The sequence below is a fragment of the Carassius auratus genome, chromosome 18 (assembly GCF_003368295.1).
Source record: "Carassius auratus strain Wakin chromosome 18, ASM336829v1, whole genome shotgun sequence".
Classification (NCBI taxonomy): Eukaryota; Metazoa; Chordata; class Actinopteri; order Cypriniformes; family Cyprinidae; genus Carassius; species Carassius auratus.
The window spans coordinates 23189187-23210993 of record NC_039260.1 but is presented as its reverse complement, the minus strand read 5'-3'; the positions used below and the strand labels follow the sequence as shown (position 1 = coordinate 23210993).

The 21807-nt window shown below is 38.6% G+C and overlaps 1 protein-coding gene across 3 annotated transcripts in view; it reads left to right on the top strand.

Moving 5' to 3' along the window:
* LOC113118698 (protein c-ets-1-B-like) overlaps nt 1–21807 on the top strand; it is a 44843-nt gene that overhangs the window by 17338 nt on the left and 5698 nt on the right. The window contains exons 1-6 of one of the 3 annotated variants that reach the window (XM_026288071.1): nt 1929–2501; nt 13168–13287; nt 13979–14179; nt 15510–15587; nt 16562–16807; nt 18655–18915. In XM_026288071.1, the coding sequence (XP_026143856.1) occupies nt 2444–2501; nt 13168–13287; nt 13979–14179; nt 15510–15587; nt 16562–16807; nt 18655–18915 (964 nt within the window). In that variant the 5' untranslated portion in view covers nt 1929–2443. Of the gene's footprint in view, nt 1–1928; nt 2502–13167; nt 13288–13978; nt 14180–15509; nt 15588–16561; nt 16808–18654; nt 18916–21807 lie in introns of those variants that run through there. The other 2 variants (XM_026288072.1, XM_026288070.1) reach the window with 2 other exon arrangements.

Here is a 21807-nt window from a genome sequence, read left to right as displayed (position 1 = left end):
TAATAATTGATTATAATTGGGAAGCAAATCAGCATATTTTCATGATTTCTGAAGATCACGTGACACTGAAGACTGGAGGAATGATGCTGAAAATACAGCTCTGATCAAAGGAATAAATGACATATAAATATACAATCAGAACAATCAGAAGAACATTTTTCCATTTTCAAGAACCTTTTGTGAAACGGAAAGATTCCATGGATTTTAAAAACGTCTTTCAAAAACATAAAAAAATATATATAAAATCAATTAGACATGATGCAATAGTATCAAAAAGAGTCAATATTTGATAAAAACCATGAATTGGGTGATTCAGTTTATACAATTAAATCTGAACTGTTCACAACATGAGTCGAAACCAACCAGATATGCATTTGTGCAGGTTTAAGTGCTATTTTAGTGCAAATAATGCAAATAAAATGTCTTTTTTTAAATTGGAGGTGTCTGAAAGTTGGCTGCAGGATTCAGATCCAGCGCTGCTGGTGTGGCGAGAAGATCCTCTGTAAAATCCTAAGTTTGGTTTTTACTGATCTAGTCAAGGTGGACAGGAAATACGCTGAGGTGTTTATGAGGGCTGGGTCGAAGTTATGAGAGCACTCGTTACTTTCAGATCATTAGCAGACTATTAGCCAGACGAGAGATGTGTCTTTTTATCCTCTTGTGTTGCTCTTGTGATTCCTCCGCTCCGGTGAGAGTTCAACTGAGCGTAGCGTCAGCCATTCACGGTGACGGATGGGATACTGAAACACGAGCCAGCGCGGAATACACTGTTTATCTGTGTTTTTAAATAGACTGAATAGTTTTCTTGCCCTTGGCAGCTTTTCCTTGAGAGAGTGAGGTGTGTCGCATTCATCATTTGGAGGTCAGCATGTCTCAGCTTTTGTAATCGCCAAAGAACAGCACATGCAAGTACATGAGTGTTTGTGAGCTATTATGGTGATATGACACTTTCGGCAGTAGATTGCATCAGTGCAGTTAGGCAACATTTTTACCCATGTGTTTTTTTTTTTTTTTTTTTTTTTAATTTCTCAAGACTCACAGATAATGGACAAGATGTATTCTTTGTGAAACTGCTCTCTTTGTCAACATTAGCTTCTCTGTGTTGAATAAGCCCATAAGAGTAAGTGTAGTTAACAAACGGGAAGTTCTCATAACTATTCAAGTGGCAACTGTGCCCAAGAAATGACCAAACTCTTCCCAGGTCAGATGTAATTACAGCTTGGCATACACTAAAGTCCAATGCTCCTTCATGCAATCTCATTGATGGAGTGCAAACTTCCACTGATCACTTCAGTGCAATAAGAAAGGGTGGGGATGCAAAAGCCACATTTGAAAAGTGTTTACACTGATCTTTCTGGATTTGCATAGGACTCACAAACACTGGGAAACCATGTACTGAAGTTTTGTGCACAGCCAATAGAGAATAAGAAGGTGTGTGCCAATTGGAATGGTCAATTTTCGTCTGGCTCTTAAAGATGCAGTGCAGGGAAAATGAATTCATAATTTTCTACATTCTGATAATCAATAAAACGGTTGCTTTTGATGCAGCTTTTATTATCACTATCTTCGCAAATAAATAAATAAATAAATAAATAAATAAAACAAAACAAAACACACACACACACACACACACACACACACACACACACACACTGATTCATTGATTTTTTTTTTTTTTTTTTTTTTTTTTTATGGTAAGTGGTTGCAATACATTTATTTTAGCTATATTTTAATAAACAATTTTAGTTGATTAACTTACAGCAAAAAATGTTTATTTAAATGTAGCCTAGCTAAAATAAATTGATTGCAACCACTTACCATAAAAAGTAAATTCAATTAGTAAAGTAAATTTATATATTTTTTCAGTTTATAGTGTATATAAGTTGTTTTTATACCAATGGATTTCCGCTAAAAAAAGAAGAAAGAAAGAAAGAAAGAAAGAAAGAAAGAAAGAAAGAAAGAAAGAAAGAAAGAAAGAAAGAACGTACTAGTATCGTTCACTTTACTGTATCTGAACTATTAGCTCTGAGCTCACAGCTGCTTTGGTGGACGTTTTGAAATGACGCGCAGCTTGAACGCGTCCAGAGCTCTGGCGTCGCGTGCGTCGCGTAATCGGCCGCGTCCAGAGAGACAGCAGAGTGGAGTGTAATTGAATTGAATCAGCGTGTAACGCCGCCCCTTTACGCGGATCAGCCTCTTCCGTGCCGCACACTGAACCGCCCTGGACCGGGGTAACTAACAGAGGGAGGCAATGAAAGAGTGATTGAGATAGAACGGAGAAAGAGAGAGGGAGGAAAGAGGCGCTTCAATACTTCAGAGATCGGATCTTGTTAAGGGAAAACCTGTGTCATTTCTAAGAAACTCCAGGCACACAGACGGACTTTGGAGGACACATTTGGGACTAAAAACACACAAACAGACTTTGTACATTGAATGCGTGACAATGACGGCAGCTGTCGATATTAAGCCGTTAACTATAATAAAATCTGAAAAAGTAGACGGTAAGTGCTCTAATCGTTTTCTCATCCGTATTGTTTTGATTTTAGATGATTGCAAACCGCGTCTTCGTCACTTGTCCAGTCAGTTATGACTAACTTTTGTGCATGTACTGAGGTAATGTCTATGCATTGAAATCGAGACAATGTAACATACAGCCATGATTTGATGTCAGACAGAAATTTTCCGAAACCCGTTGCAACATCAAATGTTTTTGATCAGCGAGTGATAGACAGGTATAACAGCCTGCACGCGGCGCTCCAGATGTGCAAGCCGTTGATTCAGTGCTAGCCTATACAAAAACTATTTTATTATGTAGCCTAATATATGAATAATTTTACACCGCTGGGTGTGCACGCGCAGTTTACTCCCAGCCTAATTTAAGTCAAGTTAGTGAATATGTGTGATATGTGGTCACAGTTGTAACCAGTGAGGGAAAACTGCTTAGTTGTTCAGTAAGACCCAACAGAAAGTTACATACAACCGACTAAGATAATGTGGGAAAAGGATATCAATTAATACACTAATACATATGTTTTATTTTGTTACATTTGTTATCCCCCTTTTTTCTTCAGATTTTATTATGTTAATCAGCCAGATACACATTGAGATTGATAATCTCAGTTTTTTTTTGTATGTTTTTGTCCAAATGGCCACAGATATGACCACAGACGTGTCTGCATGTATTCTGATCACGGAACCACAATAATACATTCAAGGAATCAGATTTGTTAAACAGTGTATTATGACATATGTTTTACATGCTTTCTTTTATGGAGCTTTCAGACTGGAATTAAACAGCTCTGGTCATGTGACTAATTCTACCAGTCATGCAAAAATGTTCTTATGAAATCTAGTCATTCTTTACTTTAATTTATAGTGGATAATTCTGTAAATGTATGCCACACATGTTTCCGGCATGGGTTACATACTGTAATGTTGCATTCGTGTACAGACCATATTGTGCAAAACTGGACTTTTTTTTATTCGCTACAGTGCAAGAATGAGAGCAATGCAAACATTTAGTAAATAGTGTGCATGAAGATTCTGACACCAGACTGATGTTGACTACCACACATGGCCTCTCATGACATGACATACTTAACCGCTTTTCACAGTCGTGTTTCATTTCGTGCATGACCAGCAGGCTTGAATTCTAACTACATGAGCGATTATTTTCGTGTCAAGCTGACTTTCAGAACATTGCGTCATCTAATGTGCTTGTGCATTTAGTGTAAGTTCATCATTTGGTCATTGGCTGAGCCCTGGGCTTTCTTTCCTTTTATGCAGATATTATAGGCCTCCTTGTAACTGTGTGATTAAAGTTTAATCTATGTTTCTTTCTTTCTTTGTTTTGATGTGAGTGTGCTTGTGCAATCTTACACATGCATGTCATGGCAGGGAATTTCCCTTTTGGCTAAAGAGTGGTCAATGTCAACTGAATGAAATTTGTCATGATGCTGCTTCACTGTCCATTCATACCACATCCATTAACCCCCACCACTGACCGAGCCTGGCTCAGGAGGGGCTGCATGCCTGACCAGGGTGAAGGGAGGGAGAGAGGGAGGAAAGATGCCATGCTGGTTTAGCAGTCAGCAGTCTCACACTCCCCCTCTGTACTCCTGAGGCCTGGAATAAAGTGACGAGCATGCAAGTGGGATGTAAGCACATAACTCGGCCCAGTGGAGTCTTTAAGAATATGACCCTCTTCTTTGGCCCGGAAGGACAGGGTGAGTTCAGTGGCCACTAGTTTCTCTATGATAAAATGCTGACTGGCTTCGACCACAGCTGGTGGTTTAACATGCAGAATTCTGACTCCCAACCTCTCAAACACACACGCATTACCAGCTGTTAATATATCATGGAAAAAGGCATTCACCTTTGCAAGCATGTCAGAACGAAAGCTAAAACATAATAACTCCAGTGTGATGTGCAAGATGTGATATGAATCATTACCACGCTTGCATATTTTCGCATGCAAAAGGGCCTGCTCTCTTTTCACACACAGTCGCAGAGTTTACATTTACAAATGCGCTGGCACATGACCACGCGCAGACACTCTCCAACACACATGCACAAGCTCTCTCCTCGCAAGGAAAAACAGTTGTGCGCTGTTAAAAAAAAGTGCTGATACTTGCAGCGGGGGTTGCCAAAATATTGTGCTATCTTGCAAAACAATTTCTCAAGACGAGCTCCCTTGAGTTCCCTCATACGTGAATATTCAGACCAGGTTGAACGGTGTGCACTGGCAAAGACTGTATGATCCATGTAAGACATGTTTTATGCTGGTCCGCTACTTTAGTCTTTAAGAATGGATATGTGCACATTGTGGGTCCCATGTACAGCACAAAGTGCTTGTAATAGTGTAAAGCTCTGGCAGACTGGCGCAAATGATAGTTTCAAGCATGCATGCGTCATTAATGCGGAGAGGCTATAGACATTAAGCACCTGATCCCAGTTTGTATTGGGTCTTAAATCAAGACAAGCGAGCTGTGTCTTGAAGACAACAGCTAGTGCAAAAACAAGCCCGCCTTCCCCCACCCCCCATTTGCTTTTTGACTCTGTTTATACAAAAGTGATGAATGGTTGAATTCAATCAAGAGTCACACAAAAGTTGTTTAGAGTTCAGTCAAGATTATCTGATTTACCCTGGAGACATGTAGTGCATGAAGAGACAATGGGACCTACACAAGAAGAGGACAGCCTTGATAAACACACTTACATTCATTAATGGAATTGCTAAAATAAGATTGCGTATGGAGTTACCACAAAAACAATATCCAAGAACACACGTATAGTCTGGAAGCAAAAGTGTTTACGTGGAAAAGCTTGGCTGCACAACCTGCTAAGGTGGCCACAAGTAATTCACAAGTTTACTTATGGTCAAAGATAAACCAATGTAACATCTGCTACCAAAATGGCTAATGCTGCCCCTACCCAGCCAGTTTTGCTGTGCCAGAAGTCTTCAGCATCTTCTGAGAGCTTTGCTTTGAAAGGGGCGTAGTCAAAATGCTTGACAACGGGGTCACTCCTTTCATCTTTGCTCAAAGACTACTTAGCACAGTGAAATGAGTCAGCAACAACATGAGAGACAGCCAGGGGTCACCTCCCACTTATTTCGGCCTAGAGAAATAACCCTTGATGAGGGTATCTGGTCTTCCCTTTCTCCTTTTTTCTCACTCTGTGTCCGTCTCAGGGTTCAGTAAGTGACAGGAATGTCTGAGGATTGGGTGGGCTGCCCATTGCCCACATTTATCTGATTAAGACACTGCACTCTCTCTCATCCCAATCCCCTGCTAAGCCCTGCTCGTACACTTACTTAAGATACCATACACAGGGCACTAGTGCAGAAGTATACAAGTGTGAAGAAATTATAATTCAAGCAAGGTTGTATCTGAAAATGGCCTAGATTCCAGAGTTACATAACAGATAGTAGGGATGCACGATATTGGATTTTGGCCGATATTCGATATGCCGATATTTTCTAAATAATTTTGGCCGATGCCGATACCGATATCGATATATATACAAATATATACTGATATATTTACAAATATATACTGATATATTTAAACTTTAATTTTACTGAAGAGAAATCCATGTATCTCTTCTGTACTGATTCTACCATAAATTTATTATTTTGCAAATGTAGACAGACATTCACATCTGAAAAACAGGTCAATTATTTCACTTGGAGAATATCGGTTTGACTCATCGGCAGAAATATTCATATCGGCCGATACCGATAATGGTCATTTTAAGCTTTTATCGGCCGATACCGATGTTGTGCCGATATTATCGTGCATCCCTAACAGATAGGTTTCTGTAATGTCAGACTGTTCACGCTTTCATCAGGCCTAAGCATGCCTTGCTTACCTGACAGCTGTGCAAATACAGACCCTTGCGATTAAGGTTAGTCTGATGTGGGTATCAATTTACTGAATGTACACAAAAATTTACAAAATGTGAGGTATAGGGTTTAGAAGTGATTGGATTCTTCATATTTGACACTCAGAATTGATTCACCAGACTTAGGCCTTGTGGCCACGATGAAACACAATTAGATCAGAGTGTTTTGCTACTGTTGTGAATGACTCCCACTTCACAGAATGTCCACTGGCTACATGACTCCCCTGTCAAAAATTCTTTCTGGTGAACACACGTTTTTATTGTTCCCTTTAAAGTGTAGTCATCAAAGGGTGAAGGGAGGTCCTGGCCTTTATTCGTTCAAGTTATTGGCATAAGCTTATGGCACAAACAAACGTTTTCCAAATCGTTACATGCGTCAGAATGACTGAACCATACGTCAGCGCCGTTGTCTCTGTAGCGTACTTGTGAAAGCTGTTCTGACCCACTCACTGTGTTGCAGTTTGAAGTTTTCCCAATAGTTATCTCTGGCACTGCTTCTCTGAACTTCAAAAGACCAAAACAAAAGCAAAAGACACAGCATGTCCCAGAGCAGGGAAGAAATAACAACCACGGTGTATTTTTTCCAGCATTTTACAACACCCATTTTCTCCCCTGTGTTCCACGTCTCTCTTTTTTCCCTGTGTTTGTCTCTCTACCGTCTGCGGGCCATATGGGCTCTTGCCTGGTCTCCCTGGCCCCTGATGTGGCGTCTTCCTAGTGCTGTCTTCTCATCCCTGCAGTGTGCTACAAGCTAATTACTGAGTCACAGCCCCTACCGTGCTAACTCCCAGCACGTACCCCTCCTCCCATAAGACATTAGTCCTACCCAGTCCCTTCAAGGCTCTCTGGTGGGCTCCAGACCGCCTCCTGGGTGGTGGGAGGCCCTTGAGGTGAGTAAGCCAGCCGGACCGGTGCCTGTCTTTCCATGCCACTCTTGTTTTTCCACTGTGGCTGTTTTACAGATGTCTACCGAGTACAACAGAGGGACATGGAGAGGGTGGCGTCAGATATGTTTTTGATATCCGAGCGGCATCCTGACTGGCTCTGGCTATGTGTCTCACTACTCAGGGAGGTAGCGGAAAACCTGTTTCCAGATTCCACTCTCCCATCGGTGTATGCTCTTTCACCAAGTCACCTGTTTTAGGGCTCAGTAGTCGAAGCTGGTTTTGTAATTATCCTACTTTTGTCTCACCTCTTTGAACACAGTTCCTACCTCAGAGGCACATTGATGGAACGCTCCTGGCTACCACTCCGTTTACATGTGAGATCTCAAGCTTTCTTTGAGGTCCAGGTGTTTGGCTGTAGCTAGCTGTGCCGTCTCTCTCGGTTTGTGAGTGTTACTTGATGTACAGCTGAATAGAAGGCACATGATCCTTGGCAGTCACAAGAGCCACCACAGCTGTGTCTCTTTCTCGTTCAACCTTCTCCCCACTATCTACATATTTCTGACAGAGAGGCTCTGCTTGGGATGATTTAGGGACGAGAGCAGTTAAAGACGTTCTGTGTAGGTGTCTGGATTGGATCCAAGAGGCGGTTGTAATATGAGGGCTAGTCTTTGACATTGTTCACTTTCACCAGATGAGGATGGCAGGATTTGACATCTCGCCCCTTTCGCATGAAACTATGGTTTGTCATGGGTTTTTTTAATCTTGTGTTACTGTGTTCAAATGGAACATATTTAAAGCATTTTAAACTATTCCTTACACAGTTGAGAACTGCAGAGACTTAATTTGGCATGCCTCTCTGCTTCTTCTGCTTTCTGACACATTTGATGTTGACATTTGTCACCAGAGAGGATTTTACTGAAATGATGTATCACTTTAGTCACTTTGATGATGTGTTAGCACTCCGTTGTGTTCTGTGGTACGATGTGGATTTCAGAACAGTTGCATCTTCTTTTCCAGCCATCCATTCATCTATTTTGGGCTCATGAACACTTTTCATTGCTACAGCTGTGGTAATTTTCTCTGCGTACAGTTAATTGTGTAATTGGTCCATTTAGAACTGAACTCAAAGGCACACTGCTTTTTAGGTCACAAATACAGAACAAACTCACACAAAAATCCAGTCGACATTAGTGATTTTAAAACAAGGCAGGAATGTGTGGCACGATACATAAAAACAATGCGGTCTGTGGGGAATTTATTTACAGAGAATGCATCTGTTGGCCATCGGCTGGTTCCACAATAGCAGAAACCATTAGCCATTAGCTTGCTAATTGCATGCAGAACTTTCCTTCCTTCATTTCCCTGATCCTGAAAGCTGCTTGCTCATAAACCTAGCTCAGGCATGACTGACTACTTATGTATGAATTCACTTTGATCAGAAATGCTTTTGGAATTATTTATATCCAGTGCTGGAAACATGCTTTTTTCCCTCCTCTCGAAGTGCTGCAATTTCAGGTACACTAAGAGGAGGTTATTGGAGGTTTCTAGGAAGAATGTCAAAGGAAGAGTAAACTGTTTGTCAAGATCAGCATTTGTTTGTTCAGAAACCTAAACAGTAAGATTCACTGATCCAAGTGCACTCATGGTCTTTTAGAGGTGTTCAGTCCTGCGATGCACTTACACTCTCACAATTTGCATGCTGCAAACCGCCTCCGCTTTACTTTGCAGTATGCATAGTAGCATCACTATACGCATCTCTGTACTACCACAACCTAGGCCTGATCAATTGCCCTTTTTGTCTGCACTCATGCCCACAACAAAGACTTCAGATCTAGGTATAATAACTGTTTGAGCAAGAACTTGGCAAGGAATGCCCAATTTTAAAGTCAGAAATTGCGATTTGAATGCTTAGTGTGATAAACTGATGGCGATGTGCGCAAGACCATCTCGTGAACCCGGGGCACACACTGGTTGGGTCTCTAAGAATAGCCACAGTGTTCCAGAGCAGGAAAGCCCCTGACGCATGACCCGGGCAGGGTGGACGGACTCTGCGCTGCATTTGGGAGCTCGATCGTGGGCCGCTGCTATTCCTGTCTCGGCCCGGCCCGGTCTGCATGCTTTCAGATGGAAATCTAAACAGTGTGCAGAACAAGCACTTCTCTCACTGGATCCCCCACCCCTTGACCGTGCCTTGTTCAGCACAGACCTGCTGCGTGAATGGCCCTACTTCATCCGGGCCAGGTTTAACAGTCTTGCTGTCACATGCTCGAAGAAAGATAGGGCAAGAGATAAAGAACTGAAGATGTTTTATGGGCCACCCTGTTGCGACCCAGGGGTTTGAGGATTCTTTTGTTGTAATTTGTTCTGAGCTTGACTTTATTTTCAGACTGGAATTTGATGTCAAAAACTCAGAAAATGAAAAAGGGCAACACACGTGGGGTAAGATATGTTAATTTGACATACAGACACAAATACACCAAGCACAAAAAAGCATTCAGAAGCTCAAATACCATCCAGACTATTGAGGGACTCAAATGAGCTATTTGGCTTTTATTACACACCCACTCGCTGTCTCTCATGCATTTATGACAGACCCCTCACACACACAAATGCAGACACAGTTCTTCGAAGTGTGTCTAATCTTAGAACGGACCATTAACACTATCATCAATGTGTGATCTGTAAGGATGTAGACTGGCCTTGGATAAATCATTGAACATACTATGGGAAATACTGAATGGACTGGATGGGCGGAGCCCTGTGGTCATGCCAGCAGTGATGTAATCCCTTCAGGGACTCCATTCATGTTGTCTTGGATGCTCTCACATTACAGATAAGTGAATCATCCGACCCCTCCCCACCACACCCGACTCCATGACTACCAGGGCCTCATGACCATTATCCCAATTTCACAGCCCCCTGACTAATGCACAGAGCTCAGACAGGCCGACTTGCGCTCATACACACCTGCACTGTTTCCGTACGATATGAAGGTTTTCCGTGTGGGACTCTATGGCTGAGACCCAAGATCTTTTGTTCCTAATGCGGCTCAGTAGACAGATTTATAGAGGATTCATATCTTTGGCTATTAGCGAAGTATAGTTTCTCTCAATGGGAATTTATACAATGTTCATTTAATTCACTGAACTTCACACGCCGAGCTAATGATTCATTTCCATTACAGAAGATCATAATGTTGGAACTGCTAGCCTATGTGATCAACTCTTACTACACTTTAAAGCTACCCTTTAACAAAAAAAAAGGTTGCCAAAAAAGGTATTCAAGGGAACATTGTGAGAGTGTAACTCTTGAAATTAATACTTAAAGCTTTTATGTACAATACGTTGTAAAAGTAGTTTAATTCATTAATTATGCCTTGTAATGAACCTTACAATGCATTGTACAGTCACATGAACAATTATAACCACAGTTAATACATTATAACACGTATCAATTCATTGTTACACTATGTATTTTAAATGTAGTTGTAATTATTTACGACAAGATATAATGTATTACAATGCACATTGCAAATAATTGTAATGCATTATACCCTTTAATAACCCTTGATAATGCATTACCAATAAAAGCTTTAGATTGGATCATTTGATGTAAAGGTGTCCTTACAGATATATTGTTTGCTTCCAGTGAGCATGTAACATAATGCAAGTGAAACGTATAGATACTTTAGACATTAACGGAAAGATAAACTCAGTGTTTGTTTTTCCTGATTTGATTTTCATAGCATCCTATGAACCCTGAATGCACAGATTGAGCTTTTATTTGGTCTTTAATTTTATCTAAGTATGCAGTCATTTCAAAGCACCTGGCTGCTATTTTTCTTGTTCAGAAAGCACTTTGCATTTGTCACTAATGCAGATACCTCACTGCAATTTGTGTGTTATATTTTGTTCAAACAAACATGCTTTCTTTATGAAGAAAAAAGAAACATTTGCACTTTACCAGGGTCTTCCGGAGTCTTTCTTGCCAGCTCTGGCCTTGTATCACCTAATGTGAAAATGAGCATTGAATGAAGCCGCTGACGTCCAGCTGGTAGAATGGCCTCTCTAATGCGCAATTAAACACTGTAAATGGAGACTGCAGCATCTCGCTCTAATCGAATCACACGAGTGCACTGCATTGTTCTTCTCCATTTAGACGCTCCGCATAATGCATCACCGCAAGTCCTTCCCTGTTTGTGTCAAGCGGGGTTGCAGATCGGGAGAAGGAGGTTAGGAGGGACAGCTGTTGTACATTCCTGGCTGGGTTATGTCGTGATGTGGATCGACAACAGCGAGCGGGAACCCATACGGCGCCCAGGGCTTGCAGTTTCAAAACCACGCAGAGATGCCAGAACATCTGGGTGTCAGTAGAATAGAAAAGCAGTCACAGACGGTTAAAAAAAAGAAAAAAGACACAAAGTGTTGGCTTTCCACAGTCTGGACTTTGCATTTAGCTCCCGGACAAATTCATTGTGCCTGAGTCACAGGCGGGCGTTTTTTGATGGCCACTAGTAATAGAAACACCACCCAACACCTTGTGTTTTTGATCGCATTCCTGTCCCTTTAGTGAATTCTTTACTCAGCTTTGTGACATTCTTCAAACCCTCAGGGTTTTTTTTTTTTCTGCCACCCTGACAGTCCTAATTGGATCAGTGGAAGTCATTGGGCACTGTTTAACTCATCAAAGCCCTCTCTGTGTCCTGCTGGGTGCCCACGAGCAGAGAAGGGCGATCCTTCCAACACTACACTGTCTGTTCAACGCCCTGCAGCCTGCTGTGACATCATCACCCCTCTGCCATGACCTCTGACCCCTAACTATTGACCCCTGCCAACAGAGGCCCATCTGTCTATGGCTGGAGACGGAAATGGGACAGCTTGCTGGGCGGAAAGGGGTCATCGGTGTAGAATCTGACCTGTGACACACACTGGATGTGTTTGCACACCGTCCTTGGCTCTGAGCAGCAGTCCTGGAGGTCAGGTTGGAGGTGGTTGATGTGTGTAGGCCTGTGAGATAACTACGTTTAAGTGTGTGATGCTGACGCTGCTGGTTTTCTCGCTGTATTTGATGATGTAGTTCTTCAAACCGATTGACTTACTTTAGGTCAGGAGAGTGGTTTTGTGGAAATGAAACTCTGAAATCTGGGATTTTATGTGCTTTTTGTGAAAGTAGTTTATATTTATTTGTTGTTGTTGAATTTTGATTGTAGTATATTTATTTTATTATATTTTATAAGTATTTTACATAATTTAATTTTATTTGATTCATCTTTTTAATTAAATTTTAGTTTATTTTATTTGTATAAAATATATATTTTGTGACATAATGCATTGGGTTGTCTATGATTTGATTAAGCTAAAATTAGGTAAAATTTTCATAATTAGTTTATTTTTTCATTTGATGTTACTTGATTTTATTATTTTACTTTAGTATATATATATATATATATATATATATATATATATATATATATATATATATATATATATATATTTTTTTTTTTTTTTTTTACTTCAAGCAAAAAAATATTTATTTATTTAAAAATATATAAAAAATATAATCAATTGTGTGCATGTATGTTTAAATTTTTTTTTTATTTGATATTGGCTTGATTTTAGTATGTTACTCTATTTTTGTGAAATATAGTATACTTTATTATTATTTACTATTAATTTATTATTCTTTTTTAAATGAATCTGTTTTACATTTTCATTGTTTTACTTCTTTGTACTTTTTGTTTGTTTGTCCCTAGTTTATTTTATTTTATTTTATTTATTTATTTTTGCCTGTCAGATAATTTTTATATGAAATATTTTATATCTGCAGTTAATCTCAGATTGTGTGAAGACATATTTGTCTGTCTTTGGTCCAACAGATCTGGAGTGTGCGGATGTACCTTTATTGACTCCAGGAAGTAAAGAAATGATGTCACAGGCTCTTTTGGCCACATTCAGCGGCTTCACCAGGGAACAACAGCGGCTCTCCATCCCAAAAGGTCCAAACCTACAGCACTTCAATCGAAATAAAAACACTCTCTCACAGCTCTCTAGAGTAAATCCTGTAGCTCTCTCTCTCTCTCTCTCTCTAAGGGAAAGTTCCCGGCTCAGTATTCTGTAGCACTAGGCTGTTTTTGAAATGACCACAATCAGATGGCCTAAAAACAGATCTTGCTCGATAGGCACATGGCACTCTGAAGCGGCAGAGGTTATGAATTATGCTTCCTAAACTATGTCAGACCGCAGGATGGCTTTACTTGCTGTGTCTGGAGAGGCAGAAGTCTTTGTTGGGTCTGTGTCTGTCTGGAAATAACAGTTGTGGAGTGCATGCACAGCAGAGAGAGAGAGAGACAGAGAGAGAGAGAGAGAGAGAGAGAGTTGAGGTGCAGGTCTGTAGGGTAAATTTACAGCTGTTTCAGTTCCTCTCATGGTATCAAATTTATAGCAAGAATCAGCTGATAATTTCACACAAGCCCCTGGACCTGCGACTGAAATATAGCGTGCATCGGCACTACAAGTTCACAATACTAGTGTCTTGATAGTTTATGGGCATAGCATGCTTGCATAAACATTTTTTGTTGTTGATAATGAAATTGAAACACTGTTTCTTTATTCAATATGATGCAATATGATGTAATCCGTACAATATGTCTGATAAAATAATTGCATCTGTCTCTTTCTCTTCTCTAGACCCCCGTGAGTGGACAGAGGCCCATGTTAGAGAATGGTTGACCTGGACAGTAAATGAATTCAGTCTGAAGAATGTGGACTTCCATAAGTTCAGCATGGACGGGGCCAATCTCTGTGCGCTGGGGAAAGAGCGATTCCTGGATCTGGCTCCAGACTTTGTGGGTGACATCCTCTGGGAGCATTTAGAGATGCTGCAGAAAGGTAGACATCCTCACAGCCTCACGAAAGACACAGTCATCAACCACTCTTAATGTACTGTCATTGGGATACTTCTGCATTTTTCTGTTTTCATTTTGACTTTAGAGAATTTTTTTTTGGAATTTTTATTATGATTATTATTTTATATATATATATATATATATATACATATCTGTATTTTTAAGTTTTAGTTTTAGTTAAGCACGTTGACAACTAGCTAAAATTCTATATATATTATATATATATATATATATATATATATATTTTTTTTTTTTTTTTTTTTTTTTTTTTCAGTCCATATTTATTTTACTTTCATTTTTTATGTTTTAGTTAATGGTTATAACCCTGTCTTCAGTAAATTAATCTGAATGTTACTAAATGTTATATTCATATTTATTCAATTATTTTAATGTATACATATATTATTTTTATTAATTATATGAATCACTGTAGTATTTATATATTTTAATTTATTTATTTTAATTTGATTTAGTTAGCTATGCCAACTATAGTTCATAAAAAAAAAAAAAATAATAAATAAAAACATTTGAAACATTTTTGCAACATTGTTTATTAGAATATGATGCTTCAACTTAGAAACCTCACAGATGAATATAGAATTTGAATGATGTATTGTAGTCACAGGTGTGAGTACATCCAAAACTCAAAATACAGATCATCCCATTAGAATTTTTTTTTTTTTTTTTAGTGAAGTGACATTCAGCCAAGTATGGTGACCCATACTCAGAATTTGTGCTCTGCATTTAACCCATCCGAAATGCACACACACAGAGCAGTGAACACACACACACTGTGAGCACACACCCGGAGCAGTGGGCAGCCATTTATGCTGCGGCGCCCGGGGAGCAGTTGGGGGTTCAATGCCTTGCTCAAGGGCACCTAAGTCGTGGTATTGAAGGTGGAGAGAGAGCTGTTCATGCACTCCCCCCACCCACAATTCCGTCTGGCCCGAGACTAGAACTCACAACCCTTCGATTGGGAGTCCAACCCTCTAACCATTAGGCCACGAATTTCAAGCTGTAATGGTATTTATAAAGTGACTTTTACAAACGAGTAAGATACAGTACAGTAAATCATCTTAGGCAGATTTTATCATCTAGATTTTATAAAGTTTGCTGTGATTTGACATGTCAAATGCTGGAAGCACGTATGAGGTTTCACATTTTGAAAGCTTGTAATGTAAATTCCACTCAGACATGCATATCAAAGCAGTTTCTGTTGCACTACCTCGCACAATCTAATCTGTTACCCAGCAAGCTCAGCTTCGAAAGAGTGCATGGGTTCAGTGATGTGTGTTGTTTTCTTCACACAGAAGACCCGAAACATTTCCCTGTTAATGGTCTGACCTCCAGTTTCCAGGAATCCCGCTACCCCTCCGAATACTACTTCAGTGAGTATCTGTCATCAATACACGTTCAGTCCTTCAGTCATGACTCTGCTAGATGCTGTCTGTAAGTGAAGCCAGTTCTAGAAATCCTTTATCAATTAATCTGCCTTACAGGTAAAGTTTTGAGTTTCTGTATTAACTAACACTTATGTCATTCTATTCATACTTTATTAATACAGAAAGTTTTCTTGGTGTCAAGCTAAGTACTAGAAAAGCATCTTGAAAGTCTGAATTCATTCAAAGTGATACATGACTTCGAAATGTATTGGGGATCCAGTGATATTAAAACTGATGATTATTTTCTTGTTATCAACAATCATGTCGCTGATGTTAATAATTTTGTCCAAATTGTCTAAAATCAGTTGTTTTCAATGCTACAAGCGAATTTAAGCATTACAACATTGTAATATACAGTATGAAAAATGTATATGTATTTTAAATTTAAGTACTAGTATCACTATGAAATTTAAGTAAGAAATAGATGATTACATAAGTACTCCAAATGTAAATCATGAAATAAACACATCTTAAAGTCTTATATTGACAGATACAATACAAAATCTCTAAATTTACCCGATATTGTGTACCGATATTGTAACCGATACATCACGCATCACTAAATTTAAGTCATGATTCACTGAGAATCTTTACCTCCACTGCACATAATCACATCATTAAAAAACTAAAAATAAAAATGTTTTGGCATCTAGCTAAAAAAAAAATATATATATATATATATATATATATATATATATATATATATATATATATATATATATATATATATATATATAAAATTTATTTTTTTATTATTTCAGATAATCTTTATCTAATTAAAAATGAATGCATAATTTTTTTAGATAATAGTAATAATAGCCCTGGTGCCGACAGTCTTTGGTCACTATGTCATTTTATGGAGCTCTATGCAAATACTCTTCTTTTTAAATGTCTCTTCTCTTCATCATTCTTTCCTCCAGACTATGGCATTGAGCATCCTCAGTGTGTCCCTCCGTCAGAATACTCCGAGCCGAGCTTCATCACCGAGTCCTACCAGACCCTCCACCCGATCAGCTCAGAAGACCTGCTGTCGCTCAAATACGAGAGCGAGTATCCCAACGTGATACTGCGAGACACACCTCTCAATCCACTGCAGGGAGAATACTTCTCAGTCAAACAGGAAGTTGTGTCACCTGACAACATGTGTGTGGGCCGCATCAGCAGAGGTGAGTATGGGCCAAAGAACATGTGTTTCGATGCAAATTAAACCGTGTTCATGCAAGGTCTAGATTAATAGAGCATAAACGTTTGGGAGGCGAAATCGAATTCCTCTCGTCTTGGATGCATATTTATGATCTCCCATCGGGGCTTAAATTGATCCCCATCGCCCCCACAGTGATCAGCAGTGTGCTGTCTCCGAAACGCCGCTCTCATCTCGCATTACTGCAGTTATGCACGCATTGCCAGGGAATGAAATAGACCGTTGGGTTTATTTGTGGTTCTATCTTACACCATCTTGAGAAAAAGGAGAGAAAAACAAAGCTGTTTGCTTCAAAGTGAGAGATGTTTGAAGCCACAGAGCGCTGGTAGCCGTCTTTTGTGTCAAGGCGTCCGTGTGAGGTTACGTTACTGGGGTACGAGGTGTTTTTTTGTGAACCTTAGGTTCTCGTAAGGAGCGAGAGGTGTAAAGCGTGAAAAGAGCGTTCCGGTTTCTCATGAAGTAACTTTACCTCATGTACGTCTGGTTTCACTCCCACTCGTCGAATAAACCCCTCCTGTCTAACCATTGTGCAGCTGAACAAATGATCGCGATTTGGATTTAACGTTGAGATTTGTTAAAGTCACTTGTATGTTTTTGAACAACATAGAGATTTGGGGTTTTGCCCTCTAGGTACGCACTGTGGACTAAATCCCAGCTGTGTTTTTCCTGTGTGGGAAAGTATTTGTGGTGCCACCAAACACGCATGTGGCTTCAATTTTTCAATTGAGGATTTCAGGATCAGTCCCAGCTCTGTATTATCTTTCATTCTGTAATTGACATTCAATCGAGACCGGCCTTTTATCTCCAGCTTGGCCAAAAATAGAGAAGCAATTTGTTTTGATTTTCTTCCAATTAGAGAAAACCCAAATATTTCCACATGGAAACTGTGTAAGAGAAACACAGTGTGGTGGGGACCAGCTCTGGATTTTTCCACGTGGTTGGGTCTAGACCGCTTGTGAACTTCTCTAGCTTGTGTAGCTGCCAAACTTTACACCTTCTGCAACCAAAGACATTGGGTTCATCGGTAGAAATAAAGACCAGGGGCCTCATTTATAAAATACACGTGCACTCTGATTTGATCCTAAATTCCATGAAGTTTATTCTATGTATAAAGTCCAAAATTGATGTGAAAATATTCTTATGTGTAGTAACTTAAAAGTAAGCGTGCAAACATTTTGCATACTTATATTCTTATATGCATTCATAAATAAAAATAATCCAGCATTATTACAATATAAATATAATATGTAGTTATATAATCATATATGCAGACAGACAACTGCTTTGCAATAAATATTTCACTGAAATTAATTAAATAATTATATATTTCTATTGTTGTGAATTCATATTTAGGAACATTTCAGTGTTTATATTATATTTAGTGCTGTCTAATGATTAATATGATATTTATATATTAATATATAAATACACACACATTCATGTAAATATTTTAGAAAAAAAATGTTTATATATTAAATATATTTATATTTACTATACATTATATGAATTTAAATTTATAAGTGTAAATACATATACATATTTTCAAAAAGCAAAAAAAAAAAAAAGCAAAAAAAAAATGCAATATCTTTGTAAATAAGTACACTGATCTATAAAGGAATAGCATTTTGGTCTTAAAAGTCACCATACTACTGTTATACGCTTTTATTTATTTATTTTGGAGATATTTAGATGCATGTGCATGCTCCGGTATTTCCATACAACATGCATCAGATCAAAACCCTGTCTGTTTGAATATGTGGAATGAAAATGCACTTTGAATGATGTTTAATAAGAGTGAAATCTCCGTCGCAGGTAAGCTGGGAGGTCAAGATTCGTTTGAGAGCATTGACAGTTTCGAGAGCTGCGACAGACTGACGCAGTCCTGGAGCAGTCAGTCGTCATTCAACAGCCTACAGAGAGTTCCCTCCTACGACAGCTTCGACTCGGAGGACTATCCCACTGCACTGCACGGACACAAACCAAAGGGTACCTTCAAAGACTACGTACGAGAGCGCTCGGACCTCAGCAAGGACAAACCGGTCATCCCGGCGGCTGCGCTCGCTGGCTACACAGGTCAGCATTACCCTGGATTCAACCATTCACCGCTCATGTACACAACCTACTCATGCAATAAAACCACATGAGTCAGAATTCAAATTAGCACAAGACCGAAAGCCAGCGCCTCGAGACATATCCTAGTTTGACAGTCATACACAAGACCAGCAACAATAACTTTACTCAAGTTAGTACTTTTATTCTATTATAAAAAAATATGTTGAGCATGCTACATTGATATTATGTTGCATGCTAATAAAATGTTTTTTTGAACATGCACCATGGTACTGGCATGATATCCTTTAAAATATATGACTGAAAAAAAAAAATACCTTTTTTGATACCATATTATTACCATGGTAATTATATAATAATAATATTATTATTACATTATTGGAAGTACCATGAAATTCCATGCACATTTGATATCAAATACCATATTTTATTTTATTTATGATATTACATACTATATCAGAAATCATATGCTATTATATATCATATAACACCATATCATATACTATAAATATCTTATCAACAACCATGTGATGTCATTGCACATATCGTGAATCATATTATATGTCATATTAAATACCATATCATGCAAAAAGCATCAAAAAGGCATGCCATGTATGATATCATAAATCATATATTATTATATTTTATATCACATACCATATCCACATGTGTTATTCCATTTATGATATTATAGATTATATTATATATAATATTGCATACTACATCATATACTGTATACCATATCATATTAAAAACCATGTTATTCTATATACCATAAATCATAGTACATGCAATATACATATGCTGTATACCATATGACAAAAAAACAACATGTAATTCAATATATCATGTTTTAAATATTGCATGCTGTATTGTATAACTTATATCATATCATATCAAATCATAAGTTGAGTTATATATCAAATTGCATACTAATATATATATATCATGTTGCAATACCATATGATATATTCCATATATCAAATGCATATGTTACTTCATATATATTATATTCAAATAACATCATGTCAAATAGCACACGATGAGTTATCACATATCATATTTTAAATACTTGGTTTTACCGTATCATGTCAAATTATGTTATTCAATGTATCATAAGTCATAATATATATCTTTTTGCATACCATATCATATCAAAAAGCACATATGTTGTTCCTTATATCATAAATCATATTTATATGATTGCTAACCATATGATATATTCCATATACCAAAAAGCATATGATGTCACTTCATATATCGTATATCATGCGATGTTTTTCCATATATATATATAATATCATATGCCGTATCATAAACATACAGTGACAACTGAAATATCGATGATAGAATAAAGAAGGAATCTGCAAGCATATGGAATCAGGTTTATGCATGCGTCCCGTCTCATGTTGCTGCCGGTTGGGTGAAGACGAGACGTGCACCAGTTCTGAATGCATTGGTGCATTGGTAACCGCAGAGCCACACTTGTTACACGACTGTAAGAAAGTCATGGCAGTGTTTTTGTGAGCGGCTCGTGTACCAGCAAACACGCCACACCCCGGCCTCTTCACATCAAAACGCTCGCTCCTTCCCCGCTTCTGTCACTGCCACCAGCTCTCCGTTTCTTTCTCTGCTGTTTTCATCTTGTACTCCTTATCTGCGGCCCACATCTCAACCCATTTCCCAGGTCGTCTTGGCAACAGAGGGTGCAGCACAAAGTGATAGCAGCCCTGTGCACTTAAGATGAGAGCTCCTTTATCGGCCCATCTTCGAGGGGCTTTTTTAACCTTGTGCCATACTTTTCAAACCTACCTGAAAAACACTTCCCTACCGTAAAAGAACGCACACACCGGCCGTACTCACTATGCGTATTTCTATTTTGGGAAGCTAAGGTTTCTTTGAACATATAATGCTCCGTTTTGCCTGTACCCGAGTTGAATGTCATCTGGAATTCTCCATACCAGATCCGAGCCCAAAAATCAAAGACGTAACAGTCATGTTCCCCGTGAGAGTTTTTGTACATGTGCACATGCATGAGGAATACTGCACGACATGTTTCTGTAATGGACAGAACTAGTTGTTTTTATGAGTGTTACTGCGGTGTCAACAGAACAGCCTTCAGAGTTCAGAGATGAGGTAGATAAAGCCAGCAAGTGACAAAAAAGATCTATTTGCTCGCAGAGCTCTGAGGTTTCGTGTTTGTCATCATTAATCACATACGCACGTACAAATCCATCAGATCTGTGAGGAGAGCAGCTCAACCACACTACCACAACACTTTCTTCAGCGACGGCTGATTCTTTACTTTACAGGGCGGCTTCCTTATAAAGACGCACGCACACATTAAAGGGACAGCTCACCTAGAAAAATACAACTCTGTCATCATTTACTCATAGACCACAGAGGGACGTTTAGAAGAATGTGCATGCTGTTTTATTTGATTTTCTCTCTCTCTATCTCTCTACGTATAGTGTAAGTGAATGGGGACTGGGTGCTCAAGCTCCCCAAAAAAAGGAAAACAAGTTTAAATAGTTAATATGACAATGTATGGCAGTCCATTTCTTCTGAAACCTTGTGATAACTTTGTCTGATTTTAAAACACTCAAGAACCAATTACATTCGGCATTGCTGAAAACTACTTTGTTAGCACTTTACAATATTACTGTATTAACTAGCAATGAGCAATACTTCTAACATTTATTAATCTTTGTTAAAATTAGTTAATACAAATACAACTGTCCATGTTTTAATTTAGGTCCATTTAATAGCAACTTTTGATTTGAATAATGAATTAGATGTAACATGAACTAAAATTAATAATGTATTGTTCGTTCATGTTAATAAATGGGACCTTATTGTAAAATTTCACCTTTTCACTTTTATGTATTTTAGACA